This window comes from Elephantulus edwardii, unplaced genomic scaffold (genome assembly GCF_000299155.1).
Source record: "Elephantulus edwardii isolate Elephantulus edwardi_28Jun2011 unplaced genomic scaffold, EleEdw1.0 scaffold00263, whole genome shotgun sequence".
NCBI classification, from domain to species: domain Eukaryota; kingdom Metazoa; phylum Chordata; class Mammalia; order Macroscelidea; family Macroscelididae; genus Elephantulus; species Elephantulus edwardii.
The window spans coordinates 3,110,570-3,133,243 of NW_006400013.1; the positions used below are offsets into that span (position 1 = coordinate 3,110,570).

Sequence of the window (22,674 nt, forward strand, 5' to 3'; positions counted from 1 at the left end):
AGTCGTACTGGATTTGACTGCACCTAACAAAGCAGCAGCAGGAACAACTTGGTTAGCAGTCCAGCACCACCAGGGCTTCTAGTATTAGCATACATGCAGTTATTAGTAACAATCACCACCAAAGCAAATATTTATGGCACTTACTTTGGCCAACTAGTGCTTTTAAAATGTTTCACATAAAGTCAAAGCAATTTAAAGCTAGCCTTTCAGTCCAGGTCCTTTTGTCGACCCAGAATATTTTTCCCTTCTGAACTTTACTTTTCGTAAGAAAGATCTGCTTTCTCTTCTCTGCAGAACTTCTAATGGCATTCCTTGAATCCAGCATTTGACTTTAGCAAATCACGAGCGAACAGAGCCGGCGTGGACGAGCGTTTACAAACACGGAAGACGAGGAGGCGTAGAGACAATGCCGAGTATCGCGCTACTCGCGGAACTTTGGCGGACTGGGTGGTGTTGCCTAGGGAACTAGTCCGGCGCAGTACGCAGGGTTTTGGCAGCCGGGTGGTTCCGGCTCGGAAAGATGGCGGTGGCAGGGGCGGTGTTTCGGGAGCAGTTGGTTCTCTGGTGCACCCAGGAGTTGCGGAAAACTTTCGGCCTGGATGTCAGCGAGGAGATCATGCAGTGAGACTGGTTCGGGCCTGAGGCGGGAAGGATGGAATATGCACTGACAGAGTTCCAGCAGAGATCTGGCAGAATGGGGATACGTGGTGGATTGAATAGTTGATGAGTGTGAAGAAATGTGATAAAGGGAACCCGATTTTGGCCTCTGGCTTTATAGTTTAGGTTGTAATACAGAATACAGTTTAGATTTGTAGTATAGAATAGGTTGTGAAGCGCCACATTTCATCAATAGAACCATTTCTTCCCTAGAAAAACGCTAGAATCCCTGACAACTAGTAAGACAATCTCGGGAACCAGTTTCCTTATGTATTCTTTGAATAAAAGGCACAACCAATTGGTGGTTCCCAACATTCCTTACGAGACGTTTTAGTTTAGTCCTTCTTAGTTGTGTCGTATAGAAATTAGGAAGGGGGAGCCTTGTACAGTGCTAATAGCTCTTGACTCAGGAGCTTTATTATCTCTTGTAATTTACCAGCTTTGGAACCTTGGGCAATTTACATTTTCTTTAGATTTGTCATCGATAAAATGAATAACAAAACTTGTCACTAAGACATTGATTCTTAGGAAATGGAGATGGTGAACTTGATTTAACACTTGCTTTCATTTGACTTAACATATATTGTTACAAGATGTTAGGACCACATTGACTATACTTTTGGATTTTGCCTTTTTGCTGGGGGAACTGGTAGTTGTTGTGGGAGCACAGAATAAAGATCTCTTAAATGTTGAGGCCACCAGCTGCTCTGCAGGAGAAGGATGGGCATTCTCTCATGTGATTAACTGCCTCTGAATCTCTGCGAGAGGGTCAGCTATGGGTCATTTCCGACTATATGGTTCTTGTTGTTATGTGCCATCTAGTCATGGTGCTGCCAGTTGCACCAGTGATGAGAATCTTTGTTTCCTTGATTTGGAGCTTCAGTCCATACTGCAGACTACAGTCCTTGACCCTCTGCAGCAAGCGCTTCAGGTCCTCCTCACTTTCATGAGGCAAGGTTGTGTCATCTGCATAACCCGGGTTGTTAAAGAGTCTTCCTCCAGTCTTGATGCCACAATTCTCTTCATAAAGCCCAGCCTCCCAAAGTATCTGTTCTGCATATAGATTGAAAAAGTATGGTAATAGAACGCATCCCTGAGGCACTCCTTTTGTGATTTTGAACCATGCAGGTTTCCTTGCTCTGGTCTGAGGATTGCTTCCTGGTCTGAGTATAGGTTTTGCATGAGCACAATCAGGTGTTCTGGATTCCCATTCTCATAAGGATGCTATGGGTAGAATATTGAGTGATCCAGAAAGCATTAAATGAAGATGGAAGAAGTATACCAAAAAGAATTGGTTGACACAGAAGAATTTAAGGAAACAACATGATCAAGAGGCAGTGGTGATGAAGGAGGAAGTGCAGGCAGCTCTGAAGGATGACAAAAAATAAGGCCCCATGAACTGATGGAATACCAATTGACATATTTCAACAAGTGCTGCCCTGGATGTGCTCACCGGGTTATGCCAAGAAATCTGAAGGACAGCTACCTGGCCACTTGACTGGAAGAGATCCTTATTTATTCCCATTCCAGAAAGAGGTGACCTGACAAGAATGTGTCAATTATTGAGCAATATCAGTAATATCACATGCAAGCAAAATCCTACTGAAGATTATCCAAAAACAACTGGAACAGTCCATCAGCAGAGAACTACTAGAAATACAAGCTAGGTTTAGAAAAGGTCATGGCCCTAGAGACATTGTCAGACGGATAGTGGCAGAAAGCAGAGTACTAGAGGAATGTCTAATCTGTGTTTCATTGACTGTGCAAAGGCATTTGACTGTGTGGATCACAATAAATAGTGGCTAACCTTGAGGAGAATGGTACTCTATGGTACACAGCAGCAAATGAGAGATGCCACTCTGGTGGCCTAGTGGTAAGAAACTGCACTGCAGTCCCAAAGACAGCAGGTTCAAATCCACCAGCTGCTCCACAAAAGGATGGGCAATCTCATGTACAGTTAACTGCCTCTGAAATCCTTCTGGAGCATCACCTATGGGTGGGTTCCAACTCGATGGTATACAGCAACAGCAACAACAAGAGGCTTAGTGGTGGCTTAATTTAATGGTAAGGAATTGTGCTGTCAATGCAAAGGTAAACTATTCGAATCTATCAGGTGCTCCTTGGAAGAAAGAATTTACTAACTGTGAAAATGGGCTGGAGGGTCAGCTATGGGTGAGGGTCAACTACGGGTTGGTTCTACCTAGATGACACACAACAATAGCATTAAGACCAGAAATTTAGAAAAAGTCATGACTTCACTTTTAGAACTAATGGATGAAGTAGGTGGTATGCAGAGTATTTGGACAGGGAAAAACTTCTAAAAAGATGAGGCTTACTATAAATTTTAAATCAACGAATTGAACCCTGGTGGTAGAAATTAAATTGCTGTTATTTCAATTTATCTAGACATCTAAGCCTTTTCTAGCAAGTCAGATGAGTTTTCTGTTGCAAGGAGAAAGAGAACCTATTTTAGAGGAGGGTTTAAAAACAAAACCACTGGAAAATGCTAAAAAGAAAGAAAAAGGCAGTAAAAATATGATTTGGCTTCACCTTTCCTTAAAGGCAAAATGAAGTTAAGTAAGTTGCATTCAAACTTTATTAAAGTAAGAATGCTTTCAGGTGAAATGATGAGAATTTGAAACAAGTAAAATACAAAAAGTGGTTTTATTTGAATTTATATCAGTCATTCATTTTAAAAACAGTACTTATTTTTTTATCAACAATTTGAAATGGAATGTGAATGCTAGATACAGTCTTCTCAATGTTAAGTTCAACCAGAAGTACCCAAAACTTAAGCACTAAAATTACCTATGATGTAATCCTGTTTGAACCACTTATTAAATGTTTACTAGTTTTTACACAAGAAGTTATTATGATAGGATGAAAGCATTTGCTGTGGAAATTGGTGAACCTGCCTGATGTTTGTAGTTTATTAGCTTGAAAAATTTCATTTGAGTAGCCACAAATAGGCCAAAATAAAAAAGAAAAAGAAAAAAAGGTAGTCCAGAGCTACTACCTTCCTAATCACTGATACATTTATTTATAAGACATTGGAGATCTGTACATGGAGTTAGCTAAGTACATGTTATTTTGAAGTCTGCATAAATTATAGTTGACTCCATTTTGTAATAGTTGGCATATAACATTTAGATGAATGTGCCTTTACTATAGTGTCAGATGAAGTTTAATAAAATATTTTTGGAATTCTTGAAGCTTGTCATTGGTGATTTAAAAATTCTCAGGCTAAATAATGTCTTGAGGCTCCCCCTACTCTGTTTCAGCTCTGTGAGCCTTTGATATCAGTAAACCAGCTGCACTGAACCAATTCTGATCCCACCTGTGTCTGAGTAGAAGCGTTTTCTCTAAATAAGCAGGCCTTTCTTCAAAGGTACTTCTGAGTAGACTCAAACTTCCAGCCTTCTGGTTAGCAGCTGAATTTGTAAACTATTTACAGTATAATCTGGGTAAATTACTAGGAGTGGCATCCACTTCCTAAATAACATGCCTCTGGAAACTCTATGAACTTTGATAAATGTTGATAGATGTAAAGGGGCTTTAAGCCTTTTGTTCATAGGGTTGCTATGAATCATGCTCGACTCGAAGGCAATCTCAACAACAACGTCAATGCAAAAGTTAAAACCTTTTTTTTAAGAAAGTATGGTAGCTTTGAGTAAACTCTTAATGAGGCTGAGAGACACATATTTTTGTCAAATCTGAAAATGTAATGCGACATTAATAAAAGTTTAATATTATTATGATATTTTTTGTTACTTCTTGTACCAGTGCATCTGGATTACAATTTTTTATTACTTTTTCTGATCTTAAGTTGTAATCACTGTAGAAAACAAAATCCGAAAAAGGCAAAGGAGAAAATGAAAATTACCATAATGCCACAATCCAGAGATAACCACTATTTGCATTAGTATGTTCTCTTGTCATACTTAAAAACTGTTAACTATAGAATAACATTTCAACATTTCACATGAAAGTATTTCATGAATTTCCATATGTTCTTCATGCCTTTTTTCCTATGGATGTTATAAGGTAACACATTTTCCAAACATTCATTGTAGGGAAAAAAGATGAACTGTTTAATGGTAATATTTTAATATATGACCTTACCATCTTTTTCAGCACATAAAAAGGCACTTACTGCCTTCAAGTGGAACTATCTATAGCTGATTCTGCAGCAAGTTTTTGGAGGCTGTAAATTGCACAGGAGGGATTTCCCATCTTTCTCCCTCAGAGTTGCTTGTGGATTTGAACTGCTGGAGAGGCTTGGCCTTTGGGTTAGCAGCACAACTACCTAGGAACTAAACCACCAGAGCTCCCTCAGTGGTTATTGACTCAGTTATTGCTGTGGAGGCAAATAGGCTTGTAGCTGACTTTCAGTGCTTTTCAGAGGCTCAAGATCTCACAGTAGATTGTGCGTATTTCTTCCTTGGAGCAGCTAAACGATCCAGATCACTAGAGAGGGGTGACCTTTGGCTTAGCAGTGCAACTCACTAGGGATTAGGCCACTAATTCTCCTTAAGGAGTGACTAGTGTATTCTAACAGCTCATTTTGGGGTTGGCAGCCCAACACTTATGTCATTAAGGCTTTTTTCATATAAGATAATAGAAATAAAATTCTTGGATCAATTTTTGAGACATTTGAAATATATTGGCTAATTTCTAGAAAAATTGTGTTGTCTTGTACTTTAGTTTCACTTTATGTAACCCTCTAGAACATTTCCCTAAAATTTGTTCCTCTGTGATGTTATTTATGATTTTTTTTAAAACACAGAATTAGTAATTAATTGTGTTGATGTTGTTGTTAGACGCTGTTGAGTACAATTCATAGCAACCCTATAAACAACAGATCTGAACTCTGTCCTAACCTATGCCATCATCTTCATTTCTGACATACTCGAGTCTATTGCAGCAGTTACTCTATCAGTCCATCTGGTTGAAGGTCTGTCTTTCTTTAGCCAACCCTCCACCTTTTCAAGCATGATGTTCCTTTCCAAAGAACAGTCTCTCATAATATGTCCAAACTCTTTGAGACAAAGCTTTGTCATCCTTTCCTGCAAGGAGTAGTACTCTGGCTGTACTTTCTCCAAGACATAGCTGTTTATTCATTGAGAAATCTCAGGTTTTACAATACAGAAATGAAGAATTTTGTTATTCAGAAGAATGCATGATTGCAGAAGTGTAATCATAGGATTGCTATCTCAGGGGCAGCCTCAGTAGTCTGTCTTCACAACAATGATTTGATTCTAGAGAAAGATTACATTAGGTACTATAGGAGATTAGGGTCTTTGTCCTAATTCCGTTTTAACTAAGCCTAGTATCTCACATAGTAATTGACTCAGAGTAAACACTACCAGATAAATGGTTTTACTAGCTTGACCTCTTCTGATTATTGAAAAAACATTGTTTTAAACCTTAAATCTTTCTCTTGAGGTATGTTTTATCAATTGAGAGTGCTGAAGAGATACGAGAATATGTTACTGACCTCCTCCAGGGAAATGAGGGCAAAAAAGGCCAATTCATAGAAGACCTCATATTAAAATGGCAAAATAATGATCAAGAGTTGATTTCTGATCCTTTGCAGCAGTGCTTCAAAAAAGAGGGTAAGTAAAGACTGAGATATTATTTCTTTTGGTACCAGCTTTGTAAGACCTCATATTTCCTGTCACCTTGCGTTTCTTCACAGCTTCCTAATATAGAATCACATAAGGGCTTTTTTCAGTTCAGTTTCATTCAATATGTAATGAACCATTGTAATAAAACTTCTACACTAGAACTATTGTTATAGTTCAGACTTTTACTTTTTTCCTTTTGTTCATACTTTCTCAACTTAGAAAAATATCACAAGATACTTCTTTTTAGAATAAATTGAAAATTTTGTATGGGTGTTAAACATTTTTCAGCTATGTGTATACCTGGACATTAGTAAAATACTGACTAAATATGAGTAATATTTAGAGGCTTAATTCTTTAATACTTAGCTAAATAGTATATTTAGTATTTAGTTAAATAGTATAAAAGATGAACATCAAACTAAAAACCCCAAAAGATCTAACTCATAATTAACTGTAGATTATTGTGCAGTCTACAATATAAAATTTTAATTCTATTTTTTAATATTAATCTTTTTTTAAAAAGTGTTTATAGTTGAATTGTGTTGCTAGGGACTGTGATGGCACAGTTGAAGCTGCTAAACTAAAGGTGGCTGGTTCGAATCTACCAGCTAGTTCTTGGGAGAAATACGGGCAGTCTTCTCTAGTGCAGTTTACAGCCTCTGGAAACCTGCTGAAGTTCACAGCTCTAACTCAACAGCAATGAGGTTTTATTTAGTTTGTTGGTAACAGCAGTTAGTTGCCTTCAAGTCAAGTACAACTCATAATGACCTGACTCATAGCAACCGTATGAACAACAGACCTGAACTCTGTTCTCTTTTGTGCCACCCTCACCATCTCTGATACATTTGCACCCATTGCTGCAGTCACCATGTCAGTCTATCTTGATAGGCAGTCTTCCTCGCCCTTACAAGCATGATATCTTTTTCCAAGGAATAGCCTCTCCTAGCAACATGTCCAAAGTATGAGAGACAAAGAAGCACTCTGCCTGCACCTTTCCCAAGATAGACCTGTTCTTTTGTCATTGTTGTTGTTATGTGCCGTTGAATCTTCTGTGATCCACAGCGACCCCAAGTACAGCAACTCTGAAGCCTGCCCTGAGCCAGTCTCACTATTTCTGACAGACCAACCCCCATTGCCCCAGTTACTGTAATTAATCCATCTCACCTGGGGTCTTCCTCCACTGCATTGTCCCTCCACTCTTCCGAGCATGATGTCCTTCTCCAAGGACCAGTCTCTCCTGGCCACATGCCCAAAACATGTGAGACGGAGCTTCAAAATCCTAACCTCCAAGGAGAAACTTGGTTTCACCCTCTCCAAGACAGATGTATTTGTTTTCTTGGCAGTCCATGGGATGTTCAAGACTCTTCTCCAGCACCACAATTCGAAGGTAACAGGTACCATCAAATTTGTTCTGACTCATTAAGGACCTGTACAAAGAGGAAAACCCTACCTGATCCTCTAAGATCCTCCCAAACTCTGCTGTGCTTAAACCCATTATTGGAGTTCTGAGGGTATTCATCTCTTTGACTGACCCTTTATTATCTAAACATGATGTCCTTTTCCAGGACCTAGCCCTTCCAGATAACATGCCAAAGCATGTGAGATAAAGTTTCATTATCCTTGCTTTTGAGGCTCATTCTGGTCGCACATCTTCCAAGACAAAGTTATTTGTTCTTTTGGCATTTTGTGGTTTGCTCAGTATTTTTCACCAGCACCACAATTCAAAGACACTAGTTCTTTGATCTTCCTTGTACGTTGTACAACTTTGACATACATGTGAGACTGTAGAAAATGCTGTGGCTTGGATGAGGCCCACCTTAGTCTTTAGAGTGATGTCTTTAGTCTTCAGCTGTTTCAAGAGATCCGTGATAGCAGTTTTACCCAACTTAATACAATATGGTTTCCCACTATCTTGGAAATATTGGCTGACATTTAATTCTGATTTTAGAAACAATTAATTTTAAAATATTTTTTTTTTCCGCCTTAAAGACATTCTAGATGGGCAGCGATCAGGAGAACAGATAAAGAAAACTAGGAGGAAAGGAAGAAACAGACAAGAAGTTCCTACACTTGCTGAACCAGATGTAACCGTAGAAGTCAAAACACCTTTTGATTTGGCCAAGGTGAGTACTTAGAAAATGAAGCTTTTTTTTGGCAATATGAAGAAGAAGAACTAATCCATAGACTAACTAATCCATTTCAGATAGCAAAGTGTGAAAATTGATCAGAATGGCAATTTTCAACAAATGCTTCGTAGAAAATAATAATTCTGATGTACTGCTTTTATATATTTCTTTTTTTTTATATATATTTCTTTTGACAACATGATTAAGACCATTTGTTTTGAGTTGTGAGATTATATCTATACATTGTATAAAAGAGTTCTTATGACCTAGTGGGTTAAAATTTGTGCTCCCAACCTGAAGGTACACATTTCAGATCCACTGTCTGAACCATGGGACAAAGATGGACAGTCTCATCCAGTGTGATTTATAGCCTCTGAAAACCCACTGAAGGACTAGCTATGAGTAATTTTCTGATGCACATAGGGAGCTCTCTCATGGCCTAGTGGTAAGAAGCTGCACTGCAAAACCAAAGACATTCAGTTCAAATCCATCAGCTGCTCCACAGCAGAATGTACAGTCTCTGAAAACTTGCTGGATGATCAACTATGGGTCAGTTCCCGACTCGATGGCAAAACAATAATAACAACAACATACATTATATAAGGGGCCCAAGTAATCAGTGGTTAAAGCTGTCAGCTGCTAACCAAAAAGATCAGTGGTTCAGATGTACCATCCACTCTGCAGAAGAAAGATGTGAAGGTCTATGTGCATAAAGATTTACCATCTTAGAAATTCCATGGATCAGATCTATTCTGTCCTGTAGGGTTGCTGTGAGTTGAGATAGACTTGACAGAAGTAGGTTTAGGTTTTTAGTTTTATGTATTACATATGATGGAAAAAAATTTAAGAAAGGACACTAGCCCTTCAGTTCAATAATTGTTGTATGTTTATATATATGTTAATAGTGTTCCTATTTTGGGCCAGTCTCCACCACCACCACCATCATCTTAATTAAGTTTAAAAACTTTTTCACATTCTTTTGACTTCTATGACAATGCTGTGGGATGAGCAGAATTATACTTACAATCATGACAATTTGATGTGCTCTGTTCCCTTATAATTAACTACCTCTGAAAACCCACTGGAGGGTCAGCTATGGGTTGGTTCCAACTCTACAGTACAGAACAACAACAAGAACAAATTTCTGTGAAGAGGGCCAATTAATGAAGCTAAAATGCAAATGTAGTAACTAAAAAAAGTCTGTGTGTGATGACCAGAGAAAACTGTTTTTACAGAAAGGTTAAGTTAAAGTGAAACAAAAGAATGATAAAAGCTTTTTATTAATTGGAAAAAGATCAACAAAAATTATTACACATGAAAGAAAACACAAATGACTACTAAAGACAAAAATGTTTAATGTGTTTAATGTTGTTATAATTAGTATGACCAACTTGTCTTGCTGTGCACAGGATTTTTCCCTATTTTAAGGTTGTAATCTTGGAGTGGGGGCTTTTTTAAAAAAAAAAAAAAAACAAGGCCTAATCTTGTCTCCTAAGGAAACAGTCTCTCTCCCTTGTCCCAGAAAAAATGTGACCAGTCTTGATACTAATAATCAAATAAATATACATGAAATCATTGAGAATAGTACCAATTAAATTGTCAAAGATTTTTACATTAAAATACTAAATTCTGAGAGGTACTGAAACAGTTCTCTCCTGTTCTATGTTACTGGTGGAATGTAAATTTGATTTAAACCTTCTGTAAGGTAGTTTGGTAGCATGCACCCAGAACTGAGGAAATGATCATATACTCATTTGTATAATTTGTAAAATATTGCCTCTAGCAATCTAACTTAAATGCACAGAGAAAATTTAAATTATAATAGTAGTATTAATATTATTGAGTATTGTACTGACCTGATTGTCCAACAGTAGTTAAAACATGTTCCCTCCTTTGGTGGAATACAGTGCAGCTAATTTAATTATTCTCCAAAATATATGTTGTTGTTGTTCTTATGTGCCGTCGAGTCACTTGCGACTCATAGCGACCCTATGTACAACAGCCCTCAGCCCTGCTCTATCCTGTGCCAATCGCACAGCCTCCGACACAAACACCCATCCCAATTACCCCATCACTGAATCAATCCACCTCATATAGGGTCTTCCCCTCCTGCGTTATCCCTCCACCCTCCTAAGCATGATGTCCCTCTCCAGGGACCTCTCCCTCCTTACAACATGTCCAAAGTATGTCAGACGAAGCTCCAAAATCCTTGCCTCCAAGGAGCAGCCCGGTTTAACCCTCTCTAGGATGAATCTGTTTGTTTTCTTGGCACTCCACAGTACATTTAATACTCTTCTCCAGCACCACAGCTCAAAGGCATCAATTCTCCGTCTATCCTCCCTAGTCATTGTCCAACTCTCTGATGCGTAACAAGTGATTGCAAACACCATGGCCTGTATCAGACGCACCTTAGTCTCCGTTAGACACCATTGCTCTTCAGTACCCTGGAGAGGTTCCTAACAGCAGACTTTCCCATTGCAATACGTTTTTTGATTTCCTGGCTACTGGTACCAAGAGTGTTGACCATGGAGCCGAGCAGACTAAAGTTGTTAAAAATCTCAATCTCTTCACCATCCGTCCTGATGCTGCCAGTTGGTCCAGTGGTGAGAATCTTTGTCTTCTTGACATTGAGCTTCAATCCATACTGAAGGCTTCAGTCCTTGACCAAAATATATAGCTTTGGAAAATGCACATTGTAGACTACTAAGTGGAAAAGCATGAATCAAGGATTCCCACACACGCGGTCATGTGCATCATAGGCATAGTCCTTGGTAGTTGTCATCAGGTTGATTCTGACTCATGACAACCCTGTGTTGCAGAGCATAGCTACTCCACAAGGTTTTCAAGGCCGTGATCTTTCAGAAGCCTACTCTCTGAAGCACTACTGGCTGCATTTGGTCAACAACATCTCAGTTAGGAATGAGTGTTTAAATGTTAACACCATACAAGGATTACTTTCAAATGCACAGACCACCTTCATATAACTATATAAGAAAAGCCATAGGAAAATGTCAGTTGTGTTTTTTCTTTAGTGATATAATCATTGTTTTAAATTTTCTTCCTTGTATTATTCTTTCTTTTTAACAATGACCATTAATAGAATGAGGAGTTCTGGTTGCCTAGTGGTAAGGAGCTGTGCTGTCCACCCGAAGTGAAGGTCCTTGATTCAGATCCACCAGTTGCTTTGCAAGAGAAAGATGGGCATTCTTCTCCTGTGTGATTTACTGTTGCTGAAAATCTGTTGTAGGGTCAGCCTTGGGCCACTTCTGACTTGACTATACATAACAACAACAGTTAATTGAATAACAAATAATACAGTAGATACTTAGAGTAAACATTTTAAACTTTGTTAAGAGTATACAGCACAACATATTCACCAGTTTTTACTGGTAAAATTTAGTGACATTGACTGTATTCTTTGAATTGTGTAAGAATTCTCACTCTCCTTTTCTGAGCTGTTCTTTCCCAATTGATAGCAACTCACTGCCCTCAAGGTTCCACTCAAATCACTGATTTGCGTGGGGAAAGATTTTTAAATTAATAATGATTTTCATTTCATGTCTCCCAATACTTTGAATATATTTGTATGTTGTCAGTAACCTATTTATGATTCTTTATTTTGTCCTTGGATGAGTGTTCTGATTAAACACAAGCTTGAGGGGAATGTTTGAAAAGGTGGCTTATCCTGTATATATTTAGGGCTGCATTTTTGGACCTCTAAGTAAATCTTTCTTGATTTTCAAAAGATAATTTATTCATTACCCAGAAATTTGTATTGGTGTTTTCTATATGCCAAGCACTGATTTAGACATTAGAGATATATCAATAAATTAGGTTTTCATGTTCTCCTAGAATTTGTATTTTGTGGTTCGTAAGAAGGATAGAGAAGATAAAGAAAAGAAAAAGGTAATTATATATTATTAAAAGTACCATTAGAAATAATAAGAGCAATAAGCGATAGGATGAGAACTAGTCTAGATAGGTTTTTCGGGTGAAATTGTAGCTAAGATCTGAATGCTGAGAGGAAGCTAGTATGTGAAACGCGGGGCTAGGGGCTAGGAACACTGTACTCAGAAGAAATAACAGTGTGAAAGATCAGTTGGGGAGGGGAGTGTTGGAGAAAGTATCAGAAGGCTTGTGTGACTGAAACAGAGCAAGCAAGGGAAGAATGGTATGTCAGTGAGGTTGCACAGTCCTGAGAGGCCAGATGTAGGTCTTTGTAGGCCATTTTAAGTAGTTTGTATTTTACTCTACGTGCTCCAGGAAACCAGTGAGTGGTTTTAAGCACAGAATGATCTGCTATGTATGTTCCTGTTTATCTTTTTTCCTTCTCTCATGCAGTAAATACTGCCTTTTACTTGTAATAGACCTCATCAAAGCACAGCCCCAATCTCTTACATATATCTCTTACATCTGTTATTTTAATACTTTATACTTTAATGGGAGTAAAAAGAAAAGCTTTTGCTTGGAGTTTATAAATCTCCTCACCACCATTCCTAACTGCCCAAGATACTATTGACTAATTTTGAAAAATCACAACCTGCTAGATAGGATATAATCCCTATCACTTTTCTTAGGTTTCCATTCTGATCTAAGTTGACTTTATCTGGTACATGTGATATTGTCTAGGGAGAGGATCTTAACTTTCTAACTTTGAGCTTTGCACAGTGGCAATAACGTAGCCAATCAGTTTATCTGAAGTGTGATTATTGCTAATTGAGAACTTTAACTTTCCAACTTTGGACATTAGGACATGTTACCTTTCTTTTTTTACTTACCAAAGACCTCTTCCTTGTAATAACCCTATCATACACAAGAACTGTTAGTTTCTTCTCTGAAATGCCAGTTCATGGGATGATTGTGAATCTCTTCATTTATAGGGAAAATAATGAAAAAGACTGTGATATGGTTTTGAAGAGAAACACCTATAGCTTTGAAGTGTTAGAAGCTGATAACTAGAATTCTTTGAAAAATGTTTGTTTTACAATAGACATATAGAAGTAAAACTTTACTTCCAGCACTGTAGACTGGTTTTGCCTGTTCATGAACTTTGTGTTAATAAATGCAAATAAATTGTATGTATTATTTCGTGCCTAGCTTCTTAGAATTAATGCTATGTTTATGAGTTTTTTTGTCCATATTGTTTTGAGTAAATACACTTTTCCATTTATTGTTACATTAGAATCCTCTTAATGAATCTTATCTTTTCTACTGTTGAACATTTGAATAGTTTTTCATTTTGATGCTGCAATGGAGCATTCTTGCACCTGTCTTTTGGTGAACATTTCTGTTGGCTATGAAGGAAGCCATGGTCATGGGTTGAGTTATTTGTTGAACTGTTAATTGAAAGGTCAGCAGTTTGAACCCACCAGCCACTCTGTGGAAGATTGATGATGTAGTCATGATAATGCAATCTCATGTTTGATTTATGGTGGATTAGAACCACCAGAGAGGTGCAGCCTTTGGGTGAGCAGCACAGCTCCCTGTAAGCTACACTACCAAGCTCCCTACATGTCCACCAGCTGTGGGAAAATTTCAATTGCTCTGTTTCCTCACCAACATTCTGTATTTTCTAGTGTTCAACTCAGCCATTCTGGCTAATGTGTGGCAGTTGCAATGTGATTTTTTTTTCTATTAATGGTTAATGAAATTTAACCCTTTTCATGTGTCTCTTGGCCATTCCTGTTTAGGTCTTTTACCCATTTTTAAAATTTTTCATCTTAAAAAAAATTATGATCTTTTTCTTCTTGAGTCAATTTTTTTTTAATTTTATTTTATTATTTTGTGTGTGTGTGTGTGTGTGTACCATTAGATCGGATCTGACTGATACAGGAGGAGATTGTCCCTCCTTCTCCACCAGAGCATCTCGTGGATTTGGACCATATACTTCTGGGATTGCAGTGCAGCTTCTTGGCACTAGGCCACCAGAGCTCCCTCTATTGAGTCAGTTTTAATTGGTTTTTCTTACTTTACTGGTATTTCTAAATTTCCAAATCTGTGATTTATTTTTATATTTTTATCATCTGATTTTTAGATACATTCTTGTTTCTTATGATCTCCAATTTAGCAGTGCTGAAAAAGTTTACTCACTTTTGCTGTCAAGTCAGAACCAAGTCATAGTGGACCCTTCATTTGATTTCCAAGGCTGTAAATCACATGGGAGGAGATTGACTATATTTCACCCTTTGAGCCACTAGTGAATTCAAACCACCAGAGAAACCTGGCCTTTTAGATTAGTAAGGCACTGCCCTATACACTACACCACCGGAGCTTCATGCTTTAAATTGTCATGTGCAAAATGTAGTGTATGTCTTTGACTGCTGTGTTTACCTTCCACCAGCCATTGTTGAGGGCTCAAAGCTACACAGAGATAAATTATTTGTTATTACAACCTTACTTTTCCTCAGGTCCTTTTTATAATTAACTTGTATTTCTCCTAACTTGTTTCCTAGTTCCTGGGAAGTGTATAAATTATTAGACAGAGAAGTAATAGTTGTTCTTCATTGACTATTTTCATTGTCCCTTGTTGCTTGATGCTATTTCTGATGTCTTTTTATATTAGGCACAAGAGAACAGTAACTCCTTAAAGAAGAAGACAAAGTTTGTCAATTTATACACAAAAGAGGGACAAGACCGGCTTGCAGTCCTGCTCCCTGGTCGCCACTCTTGTGATTGTCTGGGCCAGAAGCACAAGCTCATCAATAACTGTTTGATTTGTGGGCGTATTGTCTGTGAACAAGAGGGCTCTGGCCCCTGCTTATTCTGTGGCTCTCTGGTAAGTGGTTTCTTTCTTTTTTCTTTTACTGTGCTTTGTGTTACTGTGTTCATATAGAGAAGCGTAGTGGCACAGTGGTTAAAATGCCCAGCTGCTAACTGAAAGCTGGATATTCTACACCTGCCAGCTATTCTGAGGGAGCAAGATGTGGCAATCTTCTTCTGAAAAGAATTTGAGCCCTGACATCTTTATAGGAGCAGTTCTAATCTGACCTAAACAATCACTTTGAGTTGGAATTGACTGAGAATCAGAATTTCAATTTTGTGGTGGGTTTTTTAAATCTCTTAATTTATAGGGTCATTCAAGACCCTAGTAATTTCTCTTAGTAAATTTCTTCCTCAAGATGTCCAGTGTGCTCCACAGGAATTTGATTAGTTAAAAACTCCAGGTTTTATCTTAATACTAAGGCTTCTTAGTGGGAAAAGTTTTAGAAAATACATTGCTGAGGGATTCAATTCTGGCATTGGATTAAGTTCAATTCAGGAGAACTTTGGGGCCTGAAATGTCAAAACATTTAGTCAAAGCTTTCAGATGTGGCTTCTATCCCTAGAGGAACAGAGCCACTGTGACATAATCCTCAGGTCATTACAGCTTGTTTCCAGGACACCTCACTGTTAGAGCTCTGCTCTGTCTGAGAGAATGACTTGAAGAATGGATCACTAATGACTCTCTCACAAAAACACTAATGAGTTGTCTAGAAAGCTTATAATGCCAGTTGAGCTGGCTGGCAGAAGCAGTAGCATTTTATGTTGGTGATGGCATCTATTTCACATTGCTTTAATTTTCTCTTCTTCTTTAATGAGGCCCTTAATCCCCTGCCCCATATACTTAAAGAATAAGCTGGCAGACAGTGGATGACCTGAAAAAAATGTAGTGTGTATCAATAAAAATTTTCATGAAATGATGGTAAGTCTCTTCCCATATGGGACTGTCTCTAGAAAAATACTTTACAGCTGCTGGCAAGAACTCCTGTGCCATTGAGGCAGACGTTAGGAAGTACACTGTTTTGTGGTAAATATTTTGGATCCTTCAGTTTTAAGAAATAGTAATGTAAAGCAGATTTGCCTTGACGTCTTAAAGTTTTACAAGCTCATCATGAAAGGATTTTTAAGCAGCCCATACTCCACTTCCCCCCTTACAATGGCAGTAATTTTATAATAAAGCTCAATCTGTGTTTAATATATTATTTTACGAGTAGATAATACTCCAGGGTACAGAGTATATAGTATAAAAGCTATACTGGTTCTCAGTGATTGGCACTGTAATTGGCTTTGTTTTTTCTATCTTACAATGCATCTGCTTATAATTTATAAGACTTAGCCTTCAAGATTAGAAGTGGGAAGGTTTTATAAAAAAAAAAGCAGTATTCTCAATAGAAGCAAATCTGTAAGAGTAGGTTAGATTCTGCACCACCAAACCCCCACCACCACCACCAATCAAGTCCTCCAGGGACAGTTAACAGTGAGATCAGTTTTACTCTGTGGCTCATAAAAGAAAGAAATGGAAAGAGACCTAGGGCACAACTCATTTGCATGTATATATTTTAGTACCTTTGTCCAGATAAAAGAACACTAACAGACTTAACATATAATATCTAACTGGAGGTTAATTTTTAGGTATCAGTAGTGGAATTGCTGGGTCAAATGGTATCTCTATTTGCAACTTTTTGAGAAAGCGCCATACTGCTTTCCACAGGGGTTGCACCATTTTACACTCCCACCAACAGTGAATCAGGGTTCCAGTTTCTCCACAACCTCGCCAGCATTTGTTGCTTGCTGTTCTGTTAAATTTTGCTATTTTGACTGGGGTGAAATGATATCGCATAGTTGTTTTAATTTGCATCTCTCTTAGGGCTAGGGATTTTGAGCATTTCTTCATGTGCTTGTTAGCCATCTGAATGTCATCTTCGGTGAAGTGCCTGTTCATATCCTGTGCCCATTTTTCTATTGGATTATTTACCTTTATCTTGTTGTGGTGCTCAAGTATTTCATAAATTCTGGATATAAGTCCCTTATCTGATATGTTATTACCAAATACTTTTTCCCAGTCAGTGGCTTCCCTTTTTACCCTACTGGAGAAGTGACTGGATGTGCATAGGGATTTGAGTCTTAGAAGGTCCCATTCATCTATGTTATCTTCTCCTGGTTGTAGGTTTTCCAGGATACTGGGAAGACTGTTTATGTTGTGGATTAGGACTTCTAGTGTTGTTCCTAGCTTTTCTGTAATGAAGTTTATAGTCCTTGGTTTTAGTCCTAGGTCCATGATCCACCTTGAGTTGGTTTTAGACCATAGCTGACATCCAAGCAGATATATGTACACCCGTGTTTATTGCAGCTTTGTTCACAATAGCAAGGAGTTGGAAACAACCTAAGTGCCCATCAACAAACGAATGGCTAGAGAAGCTGTGGTATATTCGCACAATGGAATACTATGCTGCATTAAAAAACAAGGAACTCATGCAATATTATTCAAAATGGTTGACTCTGGAGAACATTATGCTGAGTGAAATATCCCAGTCACAAAGGGACAAATATTACATGATGCCACTGTTGTAGAATGGGACTGTCCTTGGGGTTGGGGAGAGACTGAGTAAGATGGGTTCAATGATGTGTGCTGCACTGAGGCGGAGGAGGGAGGGAACTGTTTAAAAGAGATATATAACTGGGTGTTTCTGTCATCACAGGAGTCTAGAGCGAGGGCTGCATGGTGGAGGGGACCTGGGGGGGGAGTTTGTGGAACAATGAAAGAATCTTTTCTTTTACTTTTCCATAATTTTTGACTCATGTACTTATAACTTGTTAGTCAAATTTGTGTCTTCTAGGTTGCGACACCCCCATGATACATCTTCAAGGATATGAATATGTATGGCCAAGCACAATCAATAAGAGTGCATCTAAATTCCAAAATCAATCTCCATAATAGTCTATGTGTTTCCTACTGCCAAAGGGGCCCTTTAGAGTAGTGAGAGAATATCTTCACCCTGAAACCCACAGCGTCCCTTTTCAGCAGGAAGTAGCTAAGAGAATACGCCATCCCCTTTCCTTATGACTCAGGGTGAAGTCTCTCTCAGGGAGGAGTGATAGGGAATGGCAAAGGACACACTGACAAAGACGATTAATCAGAACTGGCTTTGACAAGCACTGTGGCATTTGGACAAGAACAAACTGGGAGGAGGTTAGAGAGAAGGGTGCAGCAGTGAATGAATGGAAACCCAAAATCTCTGTAAATGTTTATGAAAATTAATAAAATATAATTATAGGAAAAAAATTTTTAGGTATCAAACTAACAATACAGCTTTATTGCATTCTTGGGGTTTTTTTTACCATTATTACTTTGTAGGTATGTACTCGTGAAGAACAGGATATTATACATCGTGACTCAAACAAGAGCCAAAAACTGCTAAAGAAGCTCATGTCAGGTATGCAAAATTCTTCTGATTGGATCACTGTAGTGATGAGTACACTTTGTTAAACATCTGTGATTATTTCTTTATCCTGATGTGCATAATGTAGCTCTTTCACTCATTTATTCTATAAGCATTTATATTCTTAAAAATGTACTGTTAGTAATAATGAATGAATGGAAATCCAAAGTCTCTAAATTTTTCATTAAAATTAATAATAATAATAATAAAAAAATGTACTGTTAAGGCCATAAAACATTGAGCAACAAAATAAATAACAGCTAAATAAAACTCAAATTTTCTGCCATCAAGTCAGTTCCAACTCATTTCAAGCCTTCATTGGGTTTCACAACAGTCGAAGACTGCCCTTCTTTCTCTGAAGGAGCAGCATGGATTTGAACCACTGTAAACATACAGCAACCCCCCCAAAAAAACAACACAGCCAATAGTATTGGCTTACAACCCAAAGAATAAAAAAAAATCTTTGAGAGTATACGCATATATTAGTTCTCTAGGATTGTGGTAACAAAGGATTACAACAGACATTTATTTTCTCACTGTTTTGTAGTGAAATGTCTAAAAGGTAAGATGTCAGGTGAATTTTACTCCCTCTAGAAGCCCTAATGGAGAGTACTTCCTTGCCTGTCAGCTTCTGGGAGCCCTAATATTCTTTAATTTGGGACAGCTTTACTCCATTCTTCTGTCTGTATGTCTTTCTGCCTCTGTGTTTCTCTATCTTGTTTCTTCATATAAGAACACCAATCATATTAGATCAGGGTCCAGTCTACTCAGTCTGACCTCCTGTTAGCTAATTGTATCTGCCAAAGCACTTTTCGCAAATAAGGTATTATTCATAGCTACCTGGGATTTAGACTTCAGTATCTTTTTAACAAGTTTAACCCATAGCATTCATATATAAATAACTAATTGAATAAGTTAACAAATTAGAAAGTACAATTCTTTCTTTCAAAAGAATTCTAAAGAATAAGGTAGAAGAAATAAGAGTAACAGAAATCATCATTACAAAGCTACAGTTGTAATTGCTGCAAGCATGAGACACAGATGGATTAAAAAGTTATTGAGTAAATGTTTAAGAACAGATTTGCAAAGTCATGAAACACAAGGAAAGACAGATTAGAGGAAGTAGCCTAGTCATAAGAAGCTGTGCTGAAATTCCAAAGACATGTGGTTCAAATCCACCACAGCTGCTCTGTGGCAGAAGGATAGGCAGTGTCCTTCTGTGGGATTTACTGCCTCTGAAAACCTGCTGGCGGGTCACCTATGACTCGTTCTGACTCAACTGCACACACCACAACATGGAGACTTTAACAACTCAGTAGGATCTTGAACTGGATCCTGGAATAAAAAAATGTAAATGTTGGTATTAATATGCAGTTAATAAATAGTATTGTACTACTGTCAAATTTTCTTAGTTTTAATAATGTTACTCTGAGGGGAGCTCTGGTGGCCTAGTGGCAAGAAGCTGCACTGCAATCCCAGAGGCGCACGGTTCAAATCCACCAGATGCTCTGCCGGGAAAGGAGGGACAATCTCCTCCTGTACCAGTCAGATCCTATTTGACGGTACACACACGCAAAAATAATTAAAAAAAAATGTTACTTTGAATGACTTTTAAAATCCTCATTGCTATTTAATCTGAACTGGCTCATAGCTAGGTTTCTGAGGCTCTAAATTGCACAGGAAGAAATTATCCGTCTCTCCAGAGAGGCACTGCCTTTATGTTAGCAGCATCCTGCTGGTTGGGACACTCCTGCTCTCCAGAAATATGCTAGAAAGATACTAATTTTAGTGGAAGCTTGAAACTGACTTGACAATGATGAGTTTTGGTTTTTTGTTTGGATAGAGATTTTACAGGGACAATTACTGGTTTGGAAACTCTTTAAAACATTTCTAAAGTTATAAAAAAATTACGTCAATATAAGAAAACAGTTTTACAACACCGAGAATAATTGAAGAAATTTTTTTTAATTATTAATTTTAATGAATTTACAGAGACTTACGGTTTCCATGAGGGAATTTTTAAAAAGAAAAAATAACATTTCTATCTACTTAAGAAAAGGTTTTAATTTTGTTTCTGCTTTAGTTCATAGTTTTGGAGCATTTAAAAAAATAATATAGATTGAAAAATATTATGAAGTAGCAATCATGATGTACAGAATTTTATGTTTTTCCTTTGTTTCAATCAATATTTCTTAATTTATTTCTATGTTGTTGACTTACATTTATTGTTTATTGCTTTTGATGACTAAAATTACCCTATTCATTTGATTATTTTCTCTATTATTGGATGTTTTGATTTTCAAATTTTTCTTAGTGATAAATTATACCATAAATGGTCATCTTTATTAATATACTTTTTCATTCATTTCCTTGAAGTAAATGCCTTATTGCTTTATCAATTTAAAAAATATAGTCATTTTGTATTTGAGAGATCTTTGCAAAATTACTTTATGAAAATACTGTACCATTCTAAAGATATATTAATAATGTACCCAAAAATATGACATCCCTGAATTTTGACATTTTGTTTTTTATAGTTATAATTCTTTATATTATTAGTGATCTTGAACATGTCTCTATAGTTCTTCAACGTAGGTTTTTAAAAGATAATTATCAAGTGCAACAATGAATGTATGGAAATACAAATCTCTGTAAATGTTCATTAATGTTATTAAAATAAAATCTAAAAAAAAGACAGTTATCATAAGAGGTAAGTTATAGATGCTTTTATATACTTAAAACAGTAGAATAGCCTCTATCCCCCCAAAAATTTAAAAAATAACTTGATAAAATTTTGAATCAATTTCTTGTTATAAGTAAAGAAAAGACCAGCCTTTACTATAGCCTAGTTTTTATTAAGACTTTTGGACCTCGGTTTTATCATAATAGACTGTCCTTTTTTTTAAGAATATATTGTTTCATGGTATTTTGTTACAGAGAATATAGTACATGGGTGGTGAAAGCATGTGAACTTTAGAGTCAATTAAACCTGGATTCACATTTCATTTCTACCATCTAATTTCTGACTGAGTAGACTTAATACATTTATTAACATTAGACAAAGAAAATAGAAACTGTATTACAGGGTTATGGAGAGAGAGAAATATTATAATGCATTTATTCTGCACTAGCATCTATTAGGTTCTCATTAACTATTAATTTTTTGCTTTTGAAATGTCTTCTTTGTTTTTTTCCCTTCTAATAGTTTTGATATATAAAGTTATACTTATGTAATATTCAGCCATACTTAGTACATTTCATTTATGTGACATTTTTATGTTGTGTTGTTAAATAATTTGGTATCTTTTGTGGCCAAAATTTCCTTAAGAGATGAAAAGGATATTAACTTTGCTGAAAACTTATTGTCAAGCTCTACTTGATGCTTTGTAAATAAAGCCTGACCAATGTACTTGTTTGTTTTCCATTGAAGAGAAGGTTCCAGGGCATCAGGGGCAGAATCAGATCTGCTGATGCTTTGTTTGTTGAACAGTGATACAACCAACTTTGTACTGTAGGCTGACACCACTCAATTTCCTTGTTGAATTTTAGGGATGGAGAATTCCGGAAAGGTGGATATCTCTCCCAAAGATCTTCTTCCTCATCAGGAGTCTCGAATTAAGTCTGGCCTAGAGAAGGCTGTCAAGCATAAAGACAAACTGTTAGAGTTTGACAGAACTAGGTATGATATGGATGGAATAACAAATGATAAGGAATATATTAGTTCATTATTTTAGAACTTGGTACATTTTCAGGGTAGAGTATAAAAGTTTAAGCTATCTGGCAAGGTTGTGGAGAGACTGGAACCTTTATTCACTGTTGGTGGGAGTGTAAAATGGTGCAACCACTGTGGAAAGCTTTTATACTACTGGGAATATTATGGTGCCACTGTTGTAGAATGAGGCTGGCATTGGGGTGGGGGTAAGACTAAGAAAAACTGGATGAAATATGTTTACGGCATTGACGTTTATGGGGGAGAGAATAGTCTAAAAGTATTATATTTTAGGGCATTATTTTTATCGTAGGAGTATGCAATGAGGGTTGCAGAGTGGATTATATTTGGGGGTA

At 37.2% G+C, this 22,674-nt stretch overlaps 1 protein-coding gene across 1 annotated transcript in view; it reads left to right on the top strand.

Annotated features, from left to right (window-relative positions):
- Positions 1–461: 461 nt before the first annotated feature.
- TRIP4 (thyroid hormone receptor interactor 4) overlaps positions 462–22,674 on the top strand; it is a 100,579-nt gene continuing 78,366 nt past the window's right edge. Inside the window, exons 1-6 of the mRNA XM_006899625.1 lie at positions 462–621; positions 6,103–6,272; positions 8,274–8,407; positions 14,973–15,185; positions 18,525–18,603; positions 22,159–22,288. Coding sequence (XP_006899687.1) covers positions 521–621; positions 6,103–6,272; positions 8,274–8,407; positions 14,973–15,185; positions 18,525–18,603; positions 22,159–22,288 — 827 coding nt within the window. The 5' untranslated portion in view covers positions 462–520. The remainder of the gene's footprint in view (positions 622–6,102; positions 6,273–8,273; positions 8,408–14,972; positions 15,186–18,524; positions 18,604–22,158; positions 22,289–22,674) is intronic.